Raw genomic sequence first — 26218 nt, 5'->3', positions numbered from 1 at the left:
TTCAATTGCAGATCTCAGCAATCGGCCCACTTAGTTCATTCCCTCGGGATTAATGTCTCAAACACTTTCCGTTTCCCCATTACACATCATGCTTCAGTCCAAAGCTCCACCGCTGAGTCACTGATCTCTGCTTTGCTCCCAGCATATTTGCTCCCTCATTATTTCTGACACATTATGGAATAATCAGTCAATTTCCAGCATTTGTGGGGCCTTGGCTTAAAGGTCATTACTCCTTCTTGCTCATCAAAGACTCTCCACCATGCTAAATGTTTCACAAGGTATCTGATATAGGCTTCCATGACAGTCATATGGCTTTCATTGACAAGTCAAATTTCAGCACTCTCCCTACTCTCTGGGCCTTCTCTTCTTAACCCTTCTGAGAGACTATCATCGATATGAAAATCTCTTCCCACTTCTTCATTTCCCTTACAAGCTATATTACTGTTATAACTCTCAGGGAGGTCACAAGATAAGGACACTTAGATTCCAGATGACCTCCGCTGAATATGAGTTCCCCCGGTAATGTGGGAACTCGGCTCACCAGTATAAAAACGATGGCCTGGCAGCAGGTCGGGGAGGAGGCCCTTTGGGGAGTGGAGAGTGTAATATTGTGAATAAAGAGAATATTTGTTTTCTACCTGGCTGATCCATCTGTGCTGCTTTAGCGGAGTCGACAATTATCCGACCTACTTTCGTCTACAATGTCCTTATCGTTCTTCCTTGGAAAAACTGTCCCAGCTCACTCCTAAATATAGCGTCTAACCCTCATGTGTTCTTCCACTGACACTCCTTCCATAATATACTATCCCTTCTTTTTTCTAGACCATCATCATCTCTACCCTCACAAAACGAGCACCTTTGATCCATCCATTCCCTTCACTTACTGCAAATCTCTGAATTCCTTTTTTATTCAAGGACTTCCTGCTCCTTATTCACATTCTGCCCTTTAATGACAGCATCCATAGATCTAATGTATAGCTTTTACATATATGCTGATAACACACAGATCTATCTCTCCTCTGCTGTTCTTAAACCCACAACGATGACTATTAGACAACTTATTTAAATTAGTTTGTGAACTTTCCCCTCCACCTTGACCCCCTTTTGTTTTTTGTTTCCTCGGCTTGTCCCAATACAACCCTCCCCTTCCCCCACAGGGCTATCTGTCACTTGTTCTTTAGTTTTGCTTTCACTGAGCACTGTTCTTTGTTCTCTGGGCCCCCTCACCTTAATGCCACTATAATCACTTATTTTGTCCTTAATGCTGCCATTAACACGCCATTTGTCTTGTGTCTATGACATCTTTGGAAATCTCTCCTTAGCTCCGACCTATCCCTGACTTTTTAATTCTGCCCCACCTCCTCCACCCTCCCCCACCCTCTCCAACTATATAATTAATTAAATTTCTATCCCTCTTCAGTTCTATGGAAAAGTCATGTGGACTCGAAATTCGGACTTTAGAAGGATGAGGGGACATCAAATTGAGGTATACAAGATGCTAATACGTATGGATAAAGTAGACATGGAGCTGATGTTCCCTCTTGTGGGGCATTCTAAAAAGAGAAGTCATAAGCTTAGAATAAGAGGTAGCAAATTTAAAACAGATTTGAGGAAAAACTACTTCTCCCAAAGGGTTGTGAATCTGTGGAATTCGCTACCCCAGATTGTGGTGGATGCTGGGGCAGTGAGTAAATTTAAGGAGGAGTTAGACAGATTTTTAATTGGTAACGGGCTGAAGGGTTATTGGGAATGGGCAGGACCGGGGAGCTGAGGCCATGATGGATCCAGCCATGATCACATTGAGGATGTTAGGTTCGGGAAATTAAATTGCCTACTCCTGCTCCTAGATCATGGGTGGGATTCTCCCATGATCGGCGGGGCGGCTCCACCGGAGCCAAAGAGTGGCGTGAAGCACTCCGGCGTCGGGCTGCCTGGAAGGTGCTGAATCCTCAGCACTTCCGGGTGCTAGGCCGGCGGTGGCGGGGTTGGCACCACGCCAACTGGCGCCGAAAGGCCTCCGCCGGCCCGTGCGAGTTGGCGCATGCGCAGGACTGTTCTGGCGCATGCGCAGAACTGCTGCCGCGTTTCCTGCGCATGCGCAGGGGGTTTCTTCTCCGCGCCGGCCATCGCGGAGCCTTATAGAGGCCGGCGCGGAGGGAAAGAGTGCCCCCACGGCACAGGCCCGCCCGCAGATCGGTGGGCCCCGATCGCGGGCCAGGCCACCGTGGGCCCCCCCCCCCGGAGGCCGGATCCCCCCGTGCCCCCCCCGAGGACCCCGCTAACCGCCCTCCAAGCCAGGTCCCACCGGTATGGACCTTGTCTATTTCACGCCGGCGGGACTGGCCGAAAACGGGTGGCCGCTCGGCCCATCAGGGCCTGGAGAATTGTCGGGGGGCCACTGCCAACGGCCCCCAACCGACGCGGCATGGTCCCGCCCCGCCCGAAAACCAGAGCCGGAGAATTCAACAGCCGGTGTCTGAGCAGCGGGGCGGGATACACGCCGCCCCCCGGCGATTCTCCCACCAGGCGGGGGGTCGGAGAATCCCACCCCATGTGTTCTAGGGAGGAGATGCTGTACCTGATTTTGCCATCCAGCTATTGATCTGTAGCATTGTAGGAACAGATGAGGAACATATCAGCCATGATCAAATGGCAGAGCACACTCAATGGGCCAAATGGGCCAATTTTGCTCCTATATCTTATGAACTTATGAAACTGTTTCTGTCTCCACAGATGCTGCCATAACTGCTGAGTTATCCATCATGATTTGTGATAATATTCTATTTTAAATGAGGTTTTGGGAAAGACAGAACATTCCACAACTGAATATTTTTTCCAAAGGTGGAAGTCATAATTTTCACTTGTTCACAGATGTTTACCATTGAATCCAACTCCTTCCCTGGTGGCTCACTTAGGCTGAAGCAAGTTGCACATAACATTGGCATTCTGTTTAACCAAGAGCTCTGCGTCAGGGCAGCAACACTGCCAAGATTGCTTTTCCCACCTACTTTCTTGCCGGCACCACCAGCCTTTGATCGACTGTTGCCAAGGTCTTTCAAATGTTTTCCACCTCTATACTCAACTTCTGCAGCATCGTCTTTGTTTGTCTCCCAACATCCATCTTCCAACATTTCAAAATCATCCAAAACCCAACCGCCTGCATCCTGTACTAAATCCCACTTCCCACCACTGTTGTTCACATCTACTCGATACTCAGCCTCCAACTAATTGAATTAAAAATCCATTCCTCAGCTTTGAGTGCAGTTAGTGAGCTGATTGCGAACTGTGTGAATGGGGATTGAACCCCACGCTGTTGGAAGAGCAAAGACGGGTCAAGAGCAGCTCCAGGAAGAACACCAGAGATTCAATGCCATGCTCCCCAATCCCTCTCCACAAACTCTGTCTGGTATGTCGAGGGACGTCAGGCTATAGAAAATGAAAGACACGGATGATGTGGAGGCATACTTGAGGATCTTTGAAAGAACTGCTAACTGGAAAGTTTGGCCTAAAAAGCAGTGGGCTGGCATCATTGCTCCTTATCTGACTGGGGAAGCACAGAAGGCCTACTATGATTTAGAGGAGGCGGCCACTGAAGGTTACGACTGGCTCAAAGCAGAACTCCTGGCATGGCTAGGCTGTTGGAATATTTCCTGAGACGTCTTCCCGGAGATGGTCAGACAGACAGTGAACCAGAGTAACTCCCAGACAGGGGCACAAACAGTGCACTTGGTAGAGTGACGTATGGCTACTGAGGTACTAATGAAGGTAGGGAAATCGGAGGGAATGAACCCAAAGCGCACTCCAACTAAAACTTATCCACAAACCCATGGATACTCCAAAAGACTGGAGTTCCAGAACTGGAAGCTCACCTGGTGCTATGTCTGCCCACATTATCCACCAATTGTGATGTTGCAAGAAGTTGCACAACAATAAAGGTGGGATTTAGTGACCAGATGACCAAGGCAATTCAATTAACAATTTATTGATTAACACACATGAAGGCACGTCGCCAAGTTCACGGTCATATACCGCAAAGCACACAAAACAAGTAAATCACACAGGAATCCAACATCCTCCCGAAGGCTTCAGCCCTTTTACGATTTCTTGGTGATCTACTTATGTAATCTATCTCAGAGTTTGCAGCTGAAACTCATCTGCAAGATTAATGTGAACTCACTTCCGGGTTGAAGGTCTCCAGTTCCTTCTGGGATTGCCGGTGGCCAACTTGTGAAAGGCCTGGCTGTATTCTGTGGCCATTTTGAGTGAGGGATGGACACGATCTAGAAAATGGAGGAGCAAGTATCGGAAATACCACCCTACCGTACCCAGCCCTTTGTGAAATCACAATATATACCAAGATCCTGAGTATTACCATTGACCAGAAACTAAACTGGGCGAGCCATTATAAATACTGTGGCTACAAGACCAGGTCAGGGCCGAGGAACCTTGTGGCGGGTAAATCACCTCCTGACTCCCCAAAGCCTGTCCACCATCTACAAGTCTAGAGCATGATGGAATGCTCTACAGCTCCAACACTAAAGAAACTTGACACCATCCAGGACATTCACTCCCCCCATCACTGACGCACAGAGGCAGCAGTGGTGTCTACAAGATGCACTGCAGGAACTCACCAAGGCTCCTCAGGTAGCACCTTCCAAACGCACAACTGCTACCATCTAGAAGGACAAACGAGCAGCAGACACGTGGGAACACCATCGCCTGAAAGTTTCCACCATATCACTCACCATCCTGACTTGGAAATATATTGCTGATCCTTCGCTGTTGCCGGGTCAAATTCCTGGAACTCCCTTCCCAACAGCACTGTGGGTGTATCTACACCACTGTTGCGGTTCAAGAAGGCGGCTCACCACCACCTTCTCAAGGGCAATTAGTGATCGACTACAAATGCTGGCCAAGCCAGCGAAGTCCACAACCTATAAATGAATTTTTAAAATTCCTTTAAAATGGGACCATTAATGTCCCTGATTAATTGCTTAACCAGCTTAATTTTAAGACTCTCCTCAAATTATCCAAATAGGCATAATTAACAGAAAGCCACAATATTGTTCACTGCCTTTCTGCGCTTACATTAAAGCCAAAGGTGGGTGTGGTGGTATGTATTAGGGGTAACACGGTACACCATGAATGCCGAGGAGCTACTGGAGGACAGATGCTGGGTCCCGATTGGATCCGGGGTATAAGAACCCGGTTTACTCCCCGCAGCTGCATTCTGTGACTGAGCTGCTGGGGAACAAGTCTGAACAAGTCTTCTCAATAGCCTCGATTGAAGTTCTCTACGTCTTGCCTCGTGTGTGATCGATGGTGCTACAATTTATTGAGCAGACTTAAAAAGGAATATGGAACTCCGGTTCGCCCCGGAATGCCTGCGAATCGGCCCCCAAGCAGCTAACGTAACATCGGCGTTTAAACACTGGCCGCCGTGCTTTGAGGGGTACCTCCGAACGGCCCCCGGCAGACCAATGGAAGACCAGAAGATGCAGGTCCTGCATTCCAGAGTGAGTCCCGAAATCTACGCACTCATCGAGGACGCGGAAGAATTCCCAGCGGCGATCAACTTGCTGAAACAGACCTACATTAGGCCCGTCAACCAGGTCTACGCACGCTACCAGCTCGCGACGAGACGACAAATCCCCGGGGAATCGCTGGACGAATTCTTCAATGCGCTGACGATCCTGGGAAGAAACCGCGACTGCCCAACGGTAACGGCGAATGAACATACGGACCTCCTGATCAGAGACGCTTACGTAACAGGTTTGGCATCGTCGCAAATTCGCCAGAGACTTTTAGAGAAAGACTCTCTCGGACTCAGAGGCACGGGCCCTTGCAGCCTCCCTCGACGTGGTCTCCCAAAACTCCCACGCCTATGCCCCCGACCGCACTACAGCCCCTTGGGCTCCGTGGACCCCCGCCACGATCGACCCCCCGGCACCCCCCACCCCTCCGCAAGCGTGCGCAGCCAGAATCCCAGACCACCCGGGGGGGGGCCCCGCTGCTACTTTTGCGGGCAGCCGAAACACACCCGCCAGCACTGCCCGGCCCGCTCGGCCACCAGTAAAAGCTGCGGCAAAAAGGGGCACTATGCAGCGGTGTGCCAGTCCCGTGGGGTCGCCACTATCTCCGGGGAACAAAGGGGACCACGGGCTCCACGCCCCCAGCGACCCATGGGCGGCCAACGGGCGCCGTCATTTCGGACCCCAGACACCACGAGGGGGGGACGGGCGCCGCCATCTTCCTACCCACGGGCCGCGTGCGATCCATGGGAGCGGCCATTTTGTCCACCCCCGGCTGCGTGCGACCCATGGGAGCGACCATTTTGTCCACCCCCGGCAGCGTGCGATCCATGGACGCCGTCATCTTGGCTGACAGGCAAGGACCCCAGCGTGGACGGCTCCACACTGCCTGAAGACAACCATCTGATGCACCAACCACGTTTGGCATCGGTGACCCTCGACCAGTCGCGGCCCTGGACGCTCCAGACGACAACGACAAAGGTGCTGGTGAACGGGCACGAGACGCCGTGTTTGATCGGGGAGCACGGAGAGTTTTATTCATCCGGACACGGTAAGACGCTGTTCCCTGGTAATTTGGCCAAGCACCCAAAAACTTTTCCTGGCGGCGGGGTCCCACTCCGTTGAAATCAAAGGATTCTGCATCGCAAACCTAACGGTGCAGGGGAGAGAGTTCAAAAATTACCGGCTGTATGTCCTCCCCCATCTCTGCGCTCCCACTCTCCTGGGGTTGGACTTCCAATGCAACCTCCAGAGCTTAACATTTAAATTTGGCGGCCCTATACCCCCACTGACTATCTGCGGCCTCGCGACACTCAAGGTCGAACCGCCCTCCTTGTTTGCGAACCTCACCCCGGATTGCAAACCCGTCGCCACTAGGAGCAGACGGTACAGCACCCAGGACCGGACGTTTATCAGGTCCGAAGTCCAGCGGCTGCTGAAGGAAGGCATAATCCAGGCCAGCAATAGTCCCTGGAGAGCCCAGGTGGTAGTAGTGAAGACAGGGGAGAAGCAGAGGATGGTCGTAGACTACAGTCAGACCATCAACAGGTACACGCAGCTAGATGCGTACCCTCTTCCCCGCATATCCGATATGGTCAAACGGATTGCACAGTACAAGGTCTTCTCCACCGTGGACCTTAAGTCCGCCTAACACCAGCTCCCCATTTGCCCCGGTGACCGCAAGTACACTGCCTTCGAAGCAGACGGGCGGCTTTACCACTTTTTAAGGGTTCCATTCGGCATCACGAACGGAGTCTCGGTCTTCCAACGGGAGATAGACCGAATGGTTGACCAGCACGGTTTACGGGCCACGTTCCCGTACCTCGACAATGTCATCATCTGCGGCCACGACCAGCAGGACCACAACGCCAACCTCCGCAAATTCCTCCAGACCGCTAACGCCCTCAACCTCACCTGCAACGAGGAAAAATGCGTGTTTAGCACCGACCTTCTAGCCATCTTGGGCTACGTAGTGCATAATGGAGTGATAGGCCCCGACCCTGAACGCATGCACTCCCTCATGGAGTTCCCTCTTCCCCACTGTGCCAAAGCCCTGAAACGCTGCCTGGGCTTCTTTTCTTATTACGCCCAGTGGGTCCCCCAGTACGCAGACAAGGCCCGCCCACTAATCCAGTCCACTACTTTTCCCCTGTCGACAGAGGCCCACCAGGCCTTCAGCCGCATCAAAGCGGATATCGCAAAGGCCACGATGCGCGTCATCGACGAGTCCCTCCCCTTCCAAGTCGAGAGCGACGCATCCGATGTAGCTCTAGCGGCCACCCTTAACCAAGCGGGCAGACCCGTGGCCTTTTTCTCCCGGACCCTCCACGCTTCAGAAATTCGCCACTCCGCAGTAGAAAAGGAGGCCCAAGCCATAGTGGAAGCTGTGCGACATTGGAGGCATTACCTGGCAGTTAGGAGAATCACTCTCCTCACTGACCAACGGTCAGTAGCCTTCATGTTCGATAATGCACAGCGGGGCAAGATAAAGAACGACAAGATCCTGCGGTGGAGGATCGAACTCTCCACCTACAACTATGAGATCTTGTACCATCCCGGAAAGCTGAACGAGCCGTCCGATGCCCTATCTTGCGGCACATGTGCCAACGCACAAGTGGACCGCCTCCAAGCCCTCCACGAGGACCTCTGCCACCCGGGGGTCACTCGCTCCTACCACTTTATAAATGCCCGCAACCTCCCGTACTCAGTCGAGGAGGTCCGAACAGTCACCAGGAACTGCCAAATCTGCGCAGAATGCAAACTGCATTTTTTCAGGCCAGATAGAGCGCACCTGATAAAGGCTTCCCGTCCCTTTGAACGCCTCTGTCTGGATTTCAAAGGCCCCCTCCCCTCCACCGATCGCAACACGTACTTTCTTAACGTCGTCGACGAATACTCCCGTTTCCCCTTCGCCATCCCCTGCCCCGACATGAGCGCGGCCACGGTCATTAAAGCCCTCTGCACCATCTTTACCCTGTTCGGTTTGCCCGCCTACATCCATAGCGATAGGGGGTCCTCCTTCATGAGTGACGAGCTGCGTCAATTCCTGCTCAGCAAGGGCATAGCCTCGAGCAGGACGACCAGCTACAACCCCCGGTGGAACGGGCAGGTAGAGAGGGAGAACGGAACGGTCTGGAAGACCGTCCTACTGGCCCTACAGTCTAGGAATCTCCCAGCTTCCCGCTGGCAGGAATTCCTCCCGGATGCCCTTCATTCTATCCGGTCCCTGCTGTGCACCACCACGAACCAAACGCCGCACGAGCGCCTCCTTGTCTTTCCTAGGAAGTCCGCTTCTGGAACGTCACTTCCGACCTGGCTGGCAGCCCCGAGACCCATCCTGCTCCGGAAACATGTGCGGGCGCACAAATCAGACCCGCTGGTGGAAAAGGTACATCTACTCCACGCCAACCCACAGTACGCCTACGTGGCGTTCCCAGACGGCCGACAGGACACGGTCTCTCTGCGGGACCTGGCGCCCGCCGGAGCTCCCCACACACCCCTAACACCAATCACCACCCCCTCACTCCCGCCGGTGCACCCCACAGCCACCCCCTTCCCGGGGGGATCGGTTCTCCTCCCAGGCCCGCCCAGGAGTAAGGAAACAGAGAGAGACAGCGCGATGCTCCCAGAGTCGACCGGACCCGAGCCCGCACCACCACCACCACCACCCGGGCTGCGACGATCGGAGAGGGCGACCAGAGCACCATCTCGACTCATCGAGTCGACTTAAGATGTATATAATTCAGTGGCCCAGTAAAGCGGCATTGTTGTAAATAGTTAACGCTGCTAATCGGGTAAAATGTGAATAATTCGGTGGCCCAGTAAAAGCGGCATGGTTGTATATAGTTCAATGGTTAAGGCACCGACCCTGTAAACCCCGACCACCATACCACCCACCACCCCGCCGGGTTCCTGTTTAACAAGGGGAGAATGTGGTGGTATGTCTTAGGGGTAATACGGTACACCAGGAATGCCGAGGAGCTATTGGAGGACAGATGCTGGGTCCCGATTGAATCTGCCGCCTACTGGGCTCCACCCAGATAGGCGGGGTATAAGAACCCGGTTTACTCCCCGTAGCTGCATTCTGTGACTGAGCTGCTGGGGAACAAGTCTGAACAAGTCTTCTCAATAGGCTCGATTGAAGTTCTCTACGTCTCGCCTCGTGTGTGATCGATGGTGCTGCAGTGGATGACTCAAGGTAGATTAGATTTGGGTTTGAGACATTTTACAGGCAAGATATTACATTTTGCTGGGGTGTCCGCTTCCCCAGTGAAAAGATCAGTGTCGAATTCTCCCCTCCTTTGTCTGTAATCCTGCAATCATGCTGGTGGAGAAGCTAATTGGATCATGACAAAACTTCCACTCCTAACCGGGCAGGAGGTCCTGCCTCTGAAATCTTCCAGCCAATCAAATGGCTAGTATCTCTCTGGTTCCAGCAGCCCCTTGGGAGTGGAGGGCTGGGATTCTCCAACCCTGCGCCGGGTCGGAGAATCCCCGGGGGAAGATGCGAATCCCGCCCCGACGCCGCCTGCCCTATTCTCTGGCGCCATTTTTCAGGGGCCGGCAGGATTCGCGTCACACCGATCGGGGGCCGGCGATTCTCCGGGCCCCGATGGGCCGAGTGGCCGTAATGTTTTGGCCAGTCCCGCCGGTGTGAATTACTCACCTCACGCCTGGCGGGACCTGGCAGGTAAGTGCATGCGGGCGGTCCTTGGCGGGGGGGGGGGGGGAATGGCGGGGAGGGGGATGGCGGGGGGATCCGACTCCAGGGCGTGCCCCCATGGTGGCCTGGCCCGCGATCGAGGCATACTGATCTGCGGGCGGGCTGGTTCCGTGGGGGGCCTTCTTTTCTCTGCGCCGGGCCCCTGTAGGACTCCGCCATATTGCCCGGGGGCCGCCGCGGAGAAGGGAACCCCCGCGCGTGCGCGGAAATACACCAGCCAGTCTGCGCATGTGTGGAGATACGCTGGCCGGTCCACGCATGCGCGAGATCACGCCGGTTGTTCCGCGCATGTGCGAACCCGCGCCGGCCCTTCGGCACCGGCTGGAGCAGTGCCAACCACTCCGGTGTCAACCTAGCCCCCGAAAATTTGGAGAATCCCTCACTTTCAGGGGCTGCTGACGCCGGAGTGGTTGGCGCCAGTTTTCCCACCGGCGTGGGGACATAGCCCCATTTTCAGAAAATCTCGCCCGAGATCTTTGCTGAAGCAGTTGGAGAGGTAAGTTGGGGGTTCTCAACAAAGACAAGGATAGGGGCCTCAGTGATGGGAACAAGCGGGCTGGGTGCTGCGGCGCACAAGCCATGGAGAGTAGGGAAAATGGGGATGCGGGGTGGGCCCAGGAGGTCTGTAAAGGAAAACAAACACCTTCCACTTGAAGGAGTGTTCGCTGTTGGGTTTTAAACTTGGCTCTGGCCTCCACACACTGCAGCAAAAATTGCAATGGGGCAGGAGAGGCCCCTTAAGTGGTCATTAACAGATTATTTAATTACCTCAGTTGGTGCAAGGGTGAGTGGGCATCACCCACCGCACCTGCCACATGTAAAATTGTGGTGGGGTCAAGGGCAGGCAGGGACGGTTCCCATCGCATTACCCATAACGTTATGCCCCCCCGATTGCCTGCCGATCCGCCCATGAGGGAACTTAAAATTCTGCCCGACATTTTCATTCCCACCTAATCCCATTACTTGGGATTCAAATTCCACCCCAAAAGATTCCATGGCACTATTTAAAGAAGGACAGGGGTGTTCTCCTGGTATCCTGGCCATTGTTTGTTCCTAAACCAACATCTTCCTAAAACAGGTGATCATCATCGCATTGTTGTTTGTGAGAGGAGCTGGTTGTGTGCAAATTGAATGCTGCACGTCCTACATGACCACAGTGATTACCTCAGAAGTACTTCATTGTGTGCAAACTACTTTACACAATCATAAATGATGCGATCTAAATGCAAGTCTCTTTTCTCTTTGCTCGGTAAATTAAAATGGACGTGTTATTGGGAAGCTTTCAATTGCAAATGGGTTCTGCTCTTTCAAAGTGAGCTTCCATTTCCATTCCATTCCAGGAGGGCTCTGCCTGAAGCCCAGGTCCTTGGCTTATCCACTGCCAGTGCTTCAAAGTAGAAAATAAATTGGTCACCTGAGTTGCTCTTCTGAATAATAAAAATGGATGCCTTCGATAGAAATACTACCCAACGTACTAGTTAAATAACTATTCATGAATTCAAGATTCAGCTTCACATTGGGGCTTCACAGTTCAGATCCGGCTCCGAACAACTTGGCTCTGTTATCCTGGGAATTGTGATGCTGCAGCTGAATTAACCATCTCAAATTTAACAGTTTAAGGAGATTTCAAGTTCTATTTGCACAAATATCATAGCCATTGTGGGAAACCTATAAATATGGGTTAATCATCATAACTCATCAGATAATCTGCACATTTCACAGGGCTCATTGGTACATGGTACTTTTAATATGGATTTAAACACATTCCGTTATGCATTACTTCTTTCCCACAGGGATATATATCTTGGCACAGATGGGACAAACTGAATACTTTACTTTTTTTGCCCATATACAGTACTAATGGGTGCATTTTATTTTTGAGCTGCTATCGGATTTGAACTAAGGAGCAAACACGCTGTTTTCAATAGTTCTACTCTGAAATTACCCACTCACCCCAAACGCCTATCAACTGTTCCGATCTAGATTAGCTGCTCCTCCCTGACTCCCATGGACTATTGCACTGGGAATACCCCTTCCTCTCTGTAAGTAATTTTCCATTCTAAGATTGCCCCTTCTCCCATCGACTGTTCCACTCTGAGATTACCTGCTCCTTCCTCACTGCACTGATTATTCGAGCCAGAGTTTTGTGGAGTCGACCCTGTGGATCTTCAAAATTGGAGCACGGGAAACATCCGTAATAGGGCATTTAAAAGTTAACTCTTAACTCTAACCCTAGCCACCTACTAGCCAGCCTTTCTTGGACCAAGAACAAGTTCACGAGGTTGAATGAAAAGGAAAATTGGTAAAGAAACATGAGGCGTTAACATCATATCCTCTGGCAATTTATGTACCGGTATCCTGGTTATTTTTACATTTCATCTCATGGATAATGATTCAAAGATACAATTCAGAGAAACTAGGGGCAGGATTTTGCCTTTTGGTACGGCAGCTGTCATGGTCCAATGGGATTTCCCCTGAATTATCCAATTAGAGACCAGAGAGCCGGTTCACCATCCAATTAAGGAGACCACAAGAAATCTCAAAGCTGAATGGCCAATAGGAAGTCTTCAGAAGAGGTTTCAGCATACAATTCAAGTAAGAAAGGAAGAGGGAAGGAGTCTCCATCGTAGGATACTCTGATTGCCACTTCTAAAAGCTTTGAAGAGAAAAGCATTGACAGCCAGGCTACTTTCATGGAGGAGAAACACCTCCACAGGGCACTCTACGGCCGTGGCTATGGTCAGGTAAATGGAGAGTGCCTCAAAGTCTGCTTGGAGCACTGGACCCACATCCCCACAGTCTGCTGTTGGGAGGACACCTCCAGCCACATGACCTCCTTCCTAATGCTCCTGGGAGCCCTCAGACCAACTGGAAATTCCAATCAGCATCTGTTAATTGGCCTTAAGTGGTCATTTGCTAATTTTAATTGGCTACCTGCCACTTTCTGGCAGGTAACCCTTCTGTTGTCAATCCCACCTCTGGGCAAATGGCTTGGGAGCTGGATGGTGCCATCAAACTAGCCAACACGACAAATGTCCCACCCACCCAACTTGGTATATGGGGACAAACATTCTGCCCTAGATATCCACAAGTCCCCATAACATTAAATTGCAACTGCAATATATCTAATGGGCTTCAATATAGCACATCACCATGCTGGCTATTTGAATTTCTCATTCTAAACATCATACTCACTCAGTGATTCCTTCTAGTACTTTAAAATTTAGGTTATCTTCATTTCTGTCAAAGTAGCCTTTATTGTCTACGAAGACTAAATGCCGATGATCGTGCTCTCTGTGTATGATATGAACCAAGTCGATGTTGTCCTGATTATCACATTTCAGCTTCAAGCCTTTTCGAACACAAGTATCCTCCTTTCTGGGTCTGAATCCACAGCAATTTCTGTCAAGACGATTATAAACCTGAAAGAAAAGGGTTGCTGAAAATGATACTTTAACTACATTGAGGTAATTATTAATTAAGATTGTTACGATCCCAGTTGATGTTATAACTAGACAGGAAGATCCCAAAAGACCCATTCGTGGAATTCTCCGTCGGCGGGATCCTCCGGCCTGCCAGCATCGCACCCACGCTCACAGGTTTCCTGACGTGAGGTGGTTACAATGGGAAACCCTATTGGCCTGCTGTGGGAACGGAAAACCCAGCCCCGTAACTTTTACTTTTATAAATAAAATTTGGAGGAACAGAGTCACAGGACCGTCAATTTGTTTTAACACCAAGAAAAAAAATATTTATTAAACATGAAAAAATGAGATTATGATACAATACTCCTTTATTCCCCCCTTACCTTAACAATTACATACAGATTATAAGATTAACACAGATTACAAAGTATATTTTAAGATGCAATGATTTCATTAACACACACAGTTCCTTTTAGGCACACAAGGTGACTGTGGTAAGGCACATTCCTCTCTGAACCCAAGAGAATTTCTGTGGATTTCTCGTCAAAATCCCCCCAGGTGATTTATCAATCTCTCGGAACTCTGGCTTCCACGCGAGTGATTTCAAATTCTGCATTCAAAAGTTGCACTTTCAAGTAATCTTTTAAATTATGCTTTCTCTCCTCTGCTTCCATCACTTTCAGGCTTTACACCTCACCCTTCAAGTTTCCTATGGGCTAAAGGCTTTTAGACAAACTCCGAGCTCCAGCCACCGATTTCCACATTTCAAATATTGGGCGGGATTCTCCGATATCGGCGCGACGTCCGCCGACCGGCGGCAAAAACGGCGCGAATCAGTCCGGCATCGCGCCGCCCCAAAGGTGCGGAACTCTCCGCATCTTGAGGGGCCGAGCCCTCACCTTGAGGGGCTAGGCCCTCGCCGGACTGATGTCCGCCCCGCCAGCTGGCGGGAAAGGCCTCTGGTGCCCCGCCAGCTGGCGCGGAAATGACTTTGCCGTGCGGCGCATGCGCGGGAGCGTCAGCGGCCGCTCACGGCATCCCCGCGCATGCGCAGTGGAGGGGGTCTCTTCCGCCTCCGCCATAGTGGAGACCATGGCGAAGGCGGAAGGAAAAGAGTGCCCCCACAGCACAGGCCCACCCGCGGATCGGTGGGCCCCGATCGCGGGCCAGGCCACTGTGGGGGCACCCCCCGGGGCCAGATCGCCCCGCGCCCCCCCAGGACACCGGAGCCCGCCTGCGCCGCCTTGTCCCGCCGTTCAAAAGGTGGTTTGATTCTCGCTGGCGGGACAGGCATTCCAGCAGCGGGACTTCGGCCCATCGCGGGCCGGAGAATCGCCAGGGGGGGCCCCGCCAACTGGCGCGGCGCGATTCCCACCCCCGCCGAATATCCGGTGCCGGAGAATTCGGCAACCGGCGGGGCGGGATTCACGCCAGCCCCCGGCGATTCTCCGACCCAGTGGGGGGTCGGAGAATCCCGCCCATTGTCTCCCCAATGGTAGTAGCAAATGGGGACCAGACAGAACGGCACTCGTAGGCGTCTCCGAGGGGATCGGAGGCCCAAGCTGCAAGCCCTTTCGTACATTTGGTGCCCTGGCACTGCGGATGCCACCTGGGCACCCTGGCACTGCCTGTCTGCCACCATGACAGTACCACCTGGGTGCCAGCCTGGCACTGCCAAGGTTCACAGGTGACACTGTCATCTGGCAGAGGCACTGCCAGGGCACCACATTGGCACTGCCAAGGTGTCAAGCTGGCATTTTTGCACACACACAATCGGGCCGGGGTTGATCGTCGTGGGTGTTGGGGGCTGCGGGGGGGGGGGGTTCCTCCCTTGTTGCAATTGGGCTGGCGAGAGGTCACGCATTCCCCATTTAGGTCCCTTATTCAAAGCAAGCCGCAGGACTGCATGTTTCATCGCACCTGCTGTGGCACCAATAATTTCACAACTGTTTCCGGCACACTGCAAGTGCCAGGAAACACGCGGCTAAGCGCGCTCGCTCCAGAACTTTGGGCGGGATTCTGCGATAATGGGGCTAAGTGTTGACGCTGTCGTAAACGCCGGAGTTTTTTACGCCGGCGTCATCTGGCCCCTAGGATCAGCGATCCTGCACCACACAGGGGGCCAGCACGGCACTGGAGAGCCTCACGCTGCTCCAGTTGCCGATACCGGCATCAGCGCGGCTGGTGCGAGTTCGCGCATGCGCATGGGCGGCCGTCTGCGCGCCGAACCGGCGCAACATGGCGGAGACCTACAGGGGCCCGGCGCGGACGAACATAGGATCCCACCGGGATAGGCCCGATCGTGGGCCAGGCCACTGTGGAGAACCCCCGGAGTCGGATACCCCCCTTCCCCACACCAGGCCGCCCCCCGCAGCATGAACGGCGAGGTCCCTCCGGGTAGGACCACACGAGAACGACGCCGGCGGGACTCAGCCGAACCCGACGGCACTCGGCCCATGGCGCGGGGAGAATCGCCGGGGGGGGGGGGGGTGGGCCGCATTGAGCGGCCATTGGCGTTGATTCTCAGGTCGCCGGAGAATCGGCGGAGCGGCGGCGGAGCGGCGTCGCATGACTAGCTCCCCTCCCCCGCCCGGCGATTCTCCGACCCAGCGCGGGGTCGGAGAATCCCGCCCACTGTTCCTTTTTGGGACGATCACACCCAACAATTCTGAATATGATTAGAGCACACAGCAATCATTTCAATGATACAAGTTGTACTTGTCCATCATAATTGTGCTCAAGACAGGAAAAACTTATTAAGTGCTCAATACTGTGAATGCCTATCTTTAGTTTCTATTGACAAAGGCATGAAGAAATTTATTTTCAGAGCTTGAATAAATTTTAGTCATGTCCTCAACATATCCTCTACAGTTATGCCTGAATTTACACACAGTCAGAGAAGCTCAAAACTGTCAGTAAAGGTCTGCATCCCAAAGTTCCAACTCCGATCCCAGCCTCTGCCATTTTCGTTTGGGGGGGGGGGGGGGGGGGGAGAGGGGGCAGAGTGGTGAAGGATTCCAAATTGCTCATCCATGGTTCACAGAGGCTGGTGCCCATACAAACCAGCTGCTGTCTCCGCCCATGTGTGAATTTAGTGAGCTAGGTGCCTGAAACCCAAAGTGTGACGATTAGAGCTGGTAGGAGCAGGTCTGAACTTGTTTAATTTAGATTGCTCGGGCCCTTTTGAAAAGTTAAGGTACCCTTTTGGATATAGTCCCTGGTACACGATCAATTACACTCAAGACAAAGTGATTCCATAACTGAAGGCTTTAATCGAGTAGAACTTGTTCCCCAGCAGCTTCGGTACAGAAAGTGAAGGCTGCTGGATGGCACCGGTTCTTATACTCCGCCTGTCAGGGCGGAGCTACGTATCAACAGCCAATGGTAAATTCCTAGGTTTAACCAATGGTCATCAGCCTCTTAGGTACAGCAATACCTGATAATACCACATTCACCCCCTGTTAAAAAAGAGTCCGGCGGGGGTGGTGGTCAGTGGTAACAGTCGCCTTTAACATGGTATGATCAGATATGGAGGTACCATGATACCTCCTTACAGGGCTGTCGAGAATATTTACAAAGTGTTCGTTCACGGTTAAAGTCGCAGTGAAGCAATCAGTCGATCGGCTGGCCTAGTCGTTCTTCTGGATCGTCTGGGCTTCGGTGGTGATTCTGGCGGGGGTCCAGGTGGTTGCAACTCCGGGAGCGTGGTTTCGGCCTCCCTGGCAGCTTCGTCACCCCTAGGCGCCGCTGTTGGGGCAAACGGTTGACACGGCGGGGGGGCGCCTGTAGGGCGCGTCGATGGGTGGGCGGGCCTAGGCAGGAGCGGCGGGAGTATTGACCCTCCAGTGAGGTGCTGTGGGGGGGGGGGTTAATGGTTCGGGTGCGCGTGGGTTCCGGCGGGCGCCAGGTCCCGTAGGGAGACAGTATCTTGCCGGCCGTCAGAGAACGCCACATAGGCGTACTGGGGGTTAGCGTGCAGCAGGTGGACCCTCTCGACCAACGGGTCCGACTTGTGCGCCCGCATGTGCTTCCGAAGCAGGATGGGTCCGGGTGTCGCTAGCCAGGTTGGGAGCGAGGTCCCGGAGGAGGACTTCCTGGGGAAAACAAGGAGACGTTCATGAGGTGTCTGATTGGTGGTTGTACAGAGCAGCGACCGAATGGCGTGGAGGGCCACCGTGAGGACTTCTTGCCAGCGGGAGACTGGGAGATTCCTGGACCGCAGGGCCAGTAGAACAGTCTTCCAGACCGTTCCGTTCTCCCTCTCCACCTGTCCGTTTCCCCGGGGGTTGTAACTGGTCGTCCTGCTTGAGGCAATGCCCCTGCTGAGCAGGAATTGATGCAGTTCGCCGCTCATAAAGGAGGACCCCCTATCACTGTGTATGTACGCGGGGAAACCGAACAGTGTAAAGATACCCTGGAGGGCCTTGATGACAGTGGTTGCAGTCATGTCGGGGCAGGGGATGGCGAATGGGAACCGGGAGTACTCGTCAATCATGTTCAGGAAATACGTGTTGCAGTCGGTAGAGGGGAGGGGGCCTTTGAAATCCATGCTGAGGCGTTCAAAGGGACGGGAAGCCTTTATCAGGTGTGCCCTCTCTGGCCGGTAGAAGTGCGGTTTGCACTCCGCGCAGATTTGGCAGTCCCTGTTGACTGTCCTGACCTCCTCGATGGAGTAGGGCAGGTTGTGGGTCTTGATGAAGAGAAAGAAATGAGTGACTCCCGGGTGGCAGAGGTCCTCGTGGAGGGCTCGGAGGCGGTCCACTTGTGCAGTGGCACAAGTGCCGCGGGACAAGGCATCAGGAGGCTCGTTTAGCTTCCCCGGACGGTACAAGATCTCGTAGTTGAAGGTGGAGAGTTCTATCCTCCACCACACGATCTTGTCGTTTTTAATCTTGCCCCGCTGTGCATTATCGAACATGAAAGCAACCGACCATTGGTCCGTGAGGAGAATGAATCTCCTGCCGGCCAGGTAATGCCTCCAATGTCTCACAGCTTCAACTATGGCTTTGTGCCTCTTTTTCGACTGAGGAATGGCGAATTTCGGAAGCATGGAGGGTACGGGAGAAGAAGGCCACGGGCCTGCCCGTTTGGTTGAGGGTGGCCTCCAGAGCTACGTCGGACGCATCGCTCTCGACCTGGAAGGGGAGGGACTCGTCGATGGCGCGCATCGTGGCCTTTGCAATGTCTGCTTTGATGCGGCTGAAGGCCTGGCGGGCCTCCGTCGGCAGGGGGAAGGTTGTGGACTGGATTAGGGGTCGGGCTTTGTCTGCGTAGTTAGGGACCCACTGGGCGTAGTAACTGAAAAACCCTTGGCAGCGCTTCAGGGCCTTGGGGCAGTGAGGGAGGGGGAACTCCATAAGGGGGCGCATGCGCTCAGGGTCGGGGCCTATAACTCCATTTCGCACGACGTAGCCTAGAATGGCTAGACGGTCGGTGCTAAATACGCATTTATCCTTATTGTACGTTAAGTTACGGATTTTCGCGGTCTGGAGAAATTTGCGGAGGTTGGTGTCGTGGTCCTGCTGGTCATGGCCGCAGATGGTGACGTTATCCAGATACGGGAACGTTGCGCGTAAGCCGTATCGGTCAACCATTCGGTCCATCTCTCGCTGGAAGACCGAGACACCATTAGTGACACCAAAGGGAACTTTTAAAAATTGATAGAGCCGCCCATCTGCTTCGAAGGCAGTGTACTTGCGGTCATTATTACGGAGGGGTAGCTGGTGGTAGGCGGACTTGAGATCCACCGTGGAGAAGACCTTGTATTGTGCGATCCTGTTTACCAGGTCGGCTATACGGGGGAGACGGCATGCGTCCAGCTGCGTAAACCTGTTGATGGTCTGACTGTAGTCAATGACCATCCTATGTTTCTCCCCGGTCTTTACCACCACTACTTGAGCTCTCCAGGGACTGTTGCTCGCTTCGATGACCCCTTCCCTCAGCAGCCTTTGGACCTCTGACCTGATGAAGGTCCGGTCCTGGGCACTGTACCGCCTGCTCCTGGTGGCGACGGGTTTGCAATCCGGGGTGAGGTTCGCAAACAGGGAAGGCGGGTCGACCTTAAGGGTCGAGAGGCCGCAGACAGTAAGGGGGGGTATAGGGCCGCCAAATTTAAAGGTCAGGCTTTGCAAGTAACATTGGAAGTCCAACCCCAGGAGTGTAGCCGCGCAGAGGTGCGGCAGGACATAAAGGCGGAAATTGTTGAATCTCCTGCCTTGGACAGTGAGGTTCGCTAGGCAGAACCCCTTTATCGCCACCGAGTGTGACCCGGAGGCCAGGGAGATCCTTTGGGTTACAGGGTGGGTAACAAGTGAACAGCGTCTTACCGTGTCGGGGTGAACAAAGCTTTCCGTGCTCCCAGAGTCAATCAGGCAAGACGTCTCGTGGCCGTTGATGAAGACCGTCGTTGTTGCTGTTGCGAGTGTCCGAGGTCGACTTTGGTCCAGTGTCACCGAGGCCAGATGAAGCAGTTGCGAGTTCTGATCGGGCAGCGTGTAGTCGGCCGTGCTGGGGGCCTGGGGCCCCATCCAAGATGGCATCTCCCATGGGTCGCACATGGTGCCCGGGGATGGACAAGATGGCAGCGGGGATGGACAAAACATCCAGCGTGGTGTCCGGGGTGCAAGATGGCTGCGCCCGTGGGTCGCACGTGGCCCTAGGATAGGGGGGGTGGTGGTGAGCGCTGGCCGGTCGGGGCCTGAAGGGGGGGTTGCCACGGCGGTCCGGAGTCGCTGGAGACCGCGGCCACGGTGCGGTCCTGGCAGACCCCCACAAAGTGTCCCTTCTTGTCGCACCCTTTGCAGGTGGCAGTGCGGGCCGGGCAGCGCAGGCGGGGATGATTCGCCTGCCCGCAGAAGAAACAGCGGGGCCCGGCGGCGTTAGCAGGCCGTCTCACAGCGCAGGCCTGCGGGGTCAGGGGGAAGGTCTGTGGGGCTGCCGCTGCGGGGTGCCACGCACCCCAGGGGGCAGCCGCGCGGTTGGACGCATAGGACTGCGCGTTTTGGGAGGCTACATCCATGGACCCTGCCAGGGCCCTTGCCTCTCTACGTCCCAGGGTGTCCTTTTCTAGGAGTCTTTGGCGGATCTCTGAGGAGCTCATACCTGCTACGAAGGCACTCTGATTAAAAGTTCCGTGTACTCGCTCCCCGAAACTTGCGGGCAGCCACAGTTTCGGCCCAGCATCAGTAGCGCCCGGTAGAAATCCTCCAATGATCCCCGGGGCTTTGCCGTCTAGTTGCAAGCAGGTGACGTGCGTATACCTGATTTACAGGGCGGATATAATGTCCTTTTAACAGTTCGATCCCGGCATCATAGTCCTCCCCCTCCTCGATAAGGGTGTAGATCCCAGGGCTGACCCTTGAGTGCAGGAGATGCATTTTCTGTTCTCCTGAGGGGGCGCCTCCGGCTGTCTCGAGGCAGCATTTAAAGCACACCAGCCAGTGTTTAAATATTGCAGCCGAGTTCTCCGCGTGGGGGCTGAGTTGTAGACACTCCAGTTTGATTCGGAGATCCATCCTTCCAGCTTAAATGTAGTCGATTAAATTGATGCACGATCAATGACACTCAAGATGAAGTGATTTCATAACTGAAGGCTTTAATCGACTAGAACTTGTTCCCCAGCAGCATCGGTACAGAAAGTGAAGGCTGCTGGGACAGCACCGGTTCTTATACTCCGCCTGTCACGGCGGAGCTACGTATCAACAGCCAATGGTAAACTCCTAGGTTTAACCAATGGTCATCAGCCTCTTAGGTACAGCAATACCTGATAATACCACAGTCCCAGGACACCTTTGGGAGATGTCCGGTGCTCTCTGAGAGAAGTACCTTTTGGAACAGGTAAGATATCCCTTTGGGAGCGTCATAGAGTTATAGTTTTGCAGCACAAATAGAGACCCTTCAGCCCATCATGTCTGTGTCAGCCATCAAGCATTTATCTATTCTAACGCCATTTTCCAACACCTGGTCCACAGCCTTGCTTGGTCTGAGGTTTCAAGTGCTCATCTAAATGTTTCTTGAAGGTTCCCATCGCTACAATCCTTTCAGGCAGTGAAATCCAGATTCTCACATTCTCTGGGTGAAAACATTTGTCCTCAAATCTCCTCCATATCTCCTGCCCCTTACCTCAAACTGGTTATTGAGCACTCGACTAAGGGGAAACTTTCCTTCCGATCTACCCTATCTATATCCCTTATAATTTTGTACAGCTCCATCATGTCCCCCTCAGCATTTTCTGATCTAAGAAAACAACCCCAACCTAACTGGCCTCTCTTCATAACTAGGATAGGTTTGCTTTGGGATTGTTAAAAGTAGACATGATTATGTATAAACCTGGTGGAACTGTCAATGCTGTCGAAGAACTGTCAAGAAGTCAAAGAACTGTGAAAGCTGCCAAAGAACTGTCACGTTGATAAAGGGCACGATTCAACGGACTTGAAACAAAGTCCAGTTTTGGGCCCATTTGACGGGGTGTTTCTCAGCAGCTGCAGCACCAGGATCCGCCCCCTATTCACCACTATGCCAGTTTTTGGGGCCTGTGGGAATTTCTCCTTGCCGATACCATACTTGAAAAAAATTCCCGCGAGTGGGCTGAACACCTCGCAGATTGAAGCGCCATTTTGTCCCGATCTCCACACACACCCCCCTTCCAGAGCCCCTCCCCCATTTTCTGGACCCGCTATTCACCATTCCCATCCTTGTCACGGCTCATGGAAAACTCCCCACACCCCCTCTAATGGGCAAGGCCCCCCAGGCCTGACCCCTGGCAGTGCCAACCTGGCACTTGGGAACCTTGGCACTGTCACCCTGTAACTGCCCCAGAACTCCATAGGTGCCACCCAGGCATGAGCCATTAGGCTCATTTAAATATGCTAACCTGGATCACGACAAGTAAGGGCGAGATCCAGATCATGTTAGGTGGAACGAGTTGGGTGACTCACGATTGGCCCGATGCCTGGCGCCAAGCCCAAAACCGAGCTCCTGTGGGATTCACCCATTGTGCCCAAATCCCCACCGGACGCAACGTGGTGGCTAAATTCCACCTACAGAATTTTCAAACTTTCAAAGAACTGTCAAAGCTGTCAAAGACCCATCAAAACTCATTGGAACTATCAGAGATTATTGGAACTGTCAAAGCTGGCAAGGCATTTAACTCTGCTGGGCTTTCAATTTTGAAACAAATGTGTGCAGTTAAAAAAAACAGTGTTCTATTTGGACTCTGTCTGTTGACTCAAACTGAGGGCTTTCATGATAGGATTTGTGCATGACTAATTTTACAACAGAACATTATCACAGTGGGATGTCTGTTAAGTGAGCAAATTGATTGGCAACTCCAAATGGTTATCGAATATAAATATTTATTTTCAGAAGAGATGAGTTCTTAAGTGAAATGGTTGCTTTCGTAAGAGCTTGATTGAAAGAATTTCAATGTATTGAATGCTTTTTAATTAATGAAATAATTTTTTTAAAGTGACATCAGCAATGAACACACAACTTTATTTTATGTCAGCATGGCATCTCGGTTTGCCCATTGTGGATCCTATACACGTTGCATGAAAGACAGAACAGCAAAAGATGGTGGCTGTGGCATGGGTCGGCATGAGTAGGCACCAAGTTGCATAGGGGCTATAAAGGGGCTTGGGGATGAGTGGGGGCATAGGTTGGGTTAAGGCGTGAAGAGGGCATGGGAGTGATAGAGGGGCATAGAGTGAGGGCCATGAAGGCGTTTGGGGGCATGAGATTGCATATGTTGGCATGGGGAGTGTATAGAGGAGTGTGAAGAGTGTGAGAGGTTAGAGCCGGAGGGCTGTTTTCTGTTTTATTCATTTTTAAAATAACTTCCACAAAGTGCCGGGGAACAGAGGCAGATCTTCGGCTCAGCCCACATTTGCACCTAGCAGCCTCCGCACACGATTGAGGCTCGGCGAGCCCAACTGCTCATCCAACTCACCCTCCTGCCCCCACCACAGAACGAAAACCTGACCTTCTGAGCCTCTTTAGCCTGGGCCAGGCTTACGGAGCCAGGAGATATCCCTCACCTGGGAGCAAAAGTCCAGGCCTGAATTTTACACGGTAAGAAGTTTTACAACACCAGGTTAAAGTCCAACAGGTTTGTTTGGCGTCACTAGCTTTCAGAGCGCAGCTCCTGACGCAGGTAAGTGAGGAGGGAGCTGTGTTCTGAAAGCTAGTGACTCCAAAACAAACCTGTTGGACTTTAACCTTGTGTTGTAAAACTTCTTATTGTGCCTACCCCAGTCCAACACCGGCATCTCCATATCGTGGCTTAATTTCACACATAATATTTTAAATTAAAATGTCATCCAAAGGGTTAAGCAGTTGACCTAATTTGTCTCAGATTCATTTTAAAATATTGAATTATGAGATTCTGATTTTGAAGCAATATTCAGGTCAACGTTCCTGATGAAAACTGCAAACATTATTCCTGATACAGCAAAAATATTTGCAATCCACAAACGCCCACTTGGTGCCAAATCTATTAAAGGCACAGGCAGAGGTTGGCATTCTGCCTTACATGTGACATGGAAGATAAAATCATAGATACTTTGTATCTTATTATATCAATATTATTGGGTAAATTATGTACATTGAAGCAGGCTTTTCTGTTAATAAATGATAAATACATGAGTGGAACTGGTGCCAAACACTGGGCTTCTGTGTTAGCGCGAAATGGTCACCTAAATATCAGGAGCCTCTTTAAATTATTTTAACCTTGGCTTGACTTTCCATATTTTCATGACAAACCTGTTCACTGTCTCATTTACATCATTGAAATAAAATAGGAGAATATCCTATCAATTGCTGGAAATGTTCCCTTTCATTAATAATAAAATTAAACAAATGCTGGAAATATTTCACAAATGAGGGATGTAACAGGTATTAAGGCCCCTGTACTTGTTTAAAAGGGCTATATCTCCAACTGCTTCCAGTTTTGACAAAGTCATTGGCCTGAAATTTGAACCTCTACTTCTCACTACAGTCATGCTGCCAGACCTGATGAGGTCTGGTGACTGCTACTGTGACTGTTGACTAATGTCTACCTGTGGCAGCCAGGACCATATTCACACTTCCACCAGATTCCCATTGTATGGGTAAAGAGGAAACCCTTGAAACTTGATACAACAGTTGGAGCTTACATGCGAGCATATAGCCCAGGATTGTGCCCCCAGTTTGGGTGTGCAGAGTTGGGAGAACTCCCTGCTCCACAAACCCAAATCGGACCCCCCCCTCCTCTCCCCTCCCCCCCCCCCCCCCCCCCCCCCCCAAGGTGTTGGAATTTCAGTCCATGGGAGGGGGCACGAGTAGAGGTCACAGCGGGTGGGAAGAAGTGAGGAGGCATCCGGATCCGGAGGTGGGCTGTGCGCAATGTCTGTCTTGGGGCTCCAAAACTATGACCAAATATTTTTCAAACAAAGCAAAAAACAGCACAGACGAATGTGATATAAAATAGTTACTTTAGAGATATTAGTTAATGTAATGTAGAAATAAGCCACTTTGATTCTGGCAGATAGAGACAAAGGGATTGAGACCGCATGGAAAAAAGCAGGAAGAGGTGTGTCTATGAGAGTGATGCTGCATTGATAGGGGCCGGAGAAAGGGATTGGAAGTGAGCCAATCAGAATAGATCAAACAAGTCAGGAGGGACACAGGATGACCTATGGGTGTCGAGTATGTGAAACTTGATGCCATTTGAATGTATCAGTACTGATCTCTTTGTCTGGGACATTCACTTAGTTCCCGGGGCTGCAGAGAGCAACATGTTATCTGATTCACTGTGGACTAGGTAGCTTGCAAGCTGAATAAAATAACTAATGTTATACTTGCAAATCCATCTCGACTTTTATTGAGGCCAGACTGACGGATAAAGAAATTTGGGATTCAACAGCACCAGCCCTCACCCATCAAACACACTTCCTCTGCTCCATCCATGCCAACAAATGCCACCGCATGCCCTGTATTCACCCCCAGATTTCATAGCCTAAAGGATAACTTGGTGCTAATTCATGCCAATCCATGCCCCCACCCACCTTTGTCCGTACACATACCGTGCCAATTAATCCAGTATCCACCATGGGCAGACCTCAGGACCCATGCAGAGGTATGATAAAATACAGTTCTATAAAATATATTTCTGAGGGCCAAATCTTGTTGAAGCATCGGTGAAATTCTTCGTAATCGGCGTGATGTCTGCCGACCGGCGCCAAAAAAGGCGCAAATCAGTCCGGCATCGCGCCGCCCCAAAGGTGCGGAATCCTCCACATCTTGGGGGGCCAAGCCCTAACCTTGAGGGGCTAGGCCCACGCCGGACTGATTTCCGCCCCGCCAGCTGGCGGAAAAGGCCTTTGGTGCCCCGCCAGCTGGCGCGGAAATGACATTGCCGGGCGGCGCATGCGTGGGAGCGTTAGCGGCCGCTTACGGCATCCCCGCGCATGCGCTGTGGAGGGAGTCTCGTCCGCCTTCGCCATGGTGGAGACCGTGGCGAAGGCGGAAGGAAAAGAGTGCCCCCACGGCACAGGCCCGCCCGC

The 26218-nt window shown here is 52.3% G+C and overlaps 1 protein-coding gene across 1 annotated transcript in view; it reads right to left on the bottom strand.

Moving 5' to 3' along the window:
* Nucleotides 1-26218, bottom strand: part of gask1b (golgi associated kinase 1B) — a 78375-nt gene that overhangs the window by 7118 nt on the left and 45039 nt on the right. The window contains exon 3 of the mRNA XM_072495788.1: nucleotides 13450-13676. Coding sequence (XP_072351889.1) covers nucleotides 13450-13676 — 227 coding nt within the window. The remainder of the gene's footprint in view (nucleotides 1-13449; nucleotides 13677-26218) is intronic.

This window comes from Scyliorhinus torazame, chromosome 3 (assembly GCF_047496885.1).
Source record: "Scyliorhinus torazame isolate Kashiwa2021f chromosome 3, sScyTor2.1, whole genome shotgun sequence".
Taxonomy (NCBI): domain Eukaryota; kingdom Metazoa; phylum Chordata; class Chondrichthyes; order Carcharhiniformes; family Scyliorhinidae; genus Scyliorhinus; species Scyliorhinus torazame.
Note: the sequence above shows the minus strand (reverse complement) of the source record. Positions and strands in the feature narration are given on the sequence as shown.